Here is a 1412-nt window from a genome sequence, read left to right as displayed (position 1 = left end):
GTCCCAGACCTCTACCCCTGGGCCTGCCTTCCCCAGAACCCCCAGGAGGCTCGGGTCCGGGCTGCCCAGACCCTGCGGCCCCAGCTCGGTCAGGGCTGCTTGCCGAGAAGAAGGCTGAGCCTGAGAACCGCCCCCAGAGAGCCCGGCCCGGCAAGGCCTTACCTCGGAGCCCAGGACGGGGTTGGGGCCGTGCTCGCTGTCATTAGGGGAACTGCAGCCTGACGCCGGCGTGCTGCTGCTACTCGGGGACGAGTCTGGGGGGTGGGGGGGGCACAGTCAGCGGCCCAGTGTGACTGGGACAACGGGGCCAGTCCCCCTTCCCCAGGGGGTGGCCTCTGCTTCCCGCTTTCTGCCCAGAAGGGCAGGCAGGCCACCACTCGCTTCCGGTGCCTTTGCACACGTTTTTAAGGTGCCCCTTCTTCTGGGCAGACGGCAGCTTAGCCAACCAAGCAGGGGCTGGCTTTCAGCCTCAACTCCGCCCCCTGGCGAGCGTGTAGGACACATCCCGTATAACCGTGCACAGCCGCCCCGTCCGGGCGGGACCCGAGCCAGAGCGACAACACCGGCCACCCCTGCCCACCCTGCGGGCCCTCACCTCCAAGGGTCTCCGTGGGCCGTCGCCGGAGACTGGGCGGGGCGCTCTCCTTTCTGAGCAGTGGATTCTTCCTCCGCTCCAGGGACTTCTTGGGCTTGTAGCGCAGCTTCAGGTTGGGCTCAGAGACTGTGGGAGCACCACTGTTACGTGGCCCCACACTACCCTCCTCCCTCCCAGTCACCTCTGGGTGAAGGCAAGCGAGGGCAGCGTCCGGGAGAAAAGCACCGCGGGCTGACCTGCTGCTGCCCCTCCACGCTCCTGACCCTCCCCTGGAGGGTCGCCCACCTGCCCGTCCCACTCACCTGTCTTTCGGAGAGGGAAGTGTTCTGGGGGGTCACTGGGCAGGCTGGGAACAGGAGGCAGAAAGCTGCTGAGCATGGAGCGAGCAGCTCCTTCCGTCTCCAAGGGCTCGAGAGTTCTGTGGAGGAAAGGCCAAGGCGGCTTCAGAGGGGCAGGGATGCCCAGGGGCCCGGCGGCCAAGGGCTCTGCGAGGGCTCTTCCTGAGCACGGGGCCCCAGGACCTGCCAGGGGAGGCAGTCACTGACAGGGCCATGCGTCGTGCGGCTGCCCAGAACAGGGGCCATCTCCAGGTGGCAGCACCGGGCCACTCTCCCTCCTGGCAGCCTGCAAGGCAGGCCGGGATCTCGGCATAGGAGCCAGGGTCCCAGGACTTGGGTGAGGGCCAGTCACACTGGGGACCCTGTCCCCTGTGGGAGGAAACTCCTCTAGGAAGCAGGATATTTTTGTGCTTAGGGGAAGTCCTAAAGAGAAGAGGGACTCTTGTAGGAAGAAGCAAGCCAGTGTGGTATGTCTGCGC

At 66.3% G+C, this 1412-nt stretch overlaps 1 protein-coding gene across 1 annotated transcript; it reads right to left on the bottom strand.

Moving 5' to 3' along the window:
* Positions 1 to 71: 71 nt before the first annotated feature.
* On the bottom strand, positions 72 to 1042 carry LOC145719148 (histone deacetylase 7-like; the record flags this gene model as incomplete). The annotated part of the gene is made up of 3 exons (XM_081810661.1): positions 898 to 1042; positions 596 to 721; positions 72 to 254 (listed from the first exon to the last, which is right to left on the bottom strand). Coding segments are annotated over exons 1-3 (385 nt in total), but the record flags the coding sequence as incomplete, so codon positions are not given.
* Positions 1043 to 1412: the final 370 nt, after the last annotated feature.

Source organism: Leptonychotes weddellii, unplaced genomic scaffold, assembly GCF_054177405.1.
Source record: "Leptonychotes weddellii isolate Sample4059 unplaced genomic scaffold, ASM5417740v2 HiC_scaffold_31737, whole genome shotgun sequence".
In the NCBI taxonomy this organism is placed as follows: Eukaryota; Metazoa; Chordata; class Mammalia; order Carnivora; family Phocidae; genus Leptonychotes; species Leptonychotes weddellii.
The sequence above is the reverse complement of the archived record's forward strand: the minus strand, read 5'-3'. Positions and strand labels throughout refer to the sequence as shown.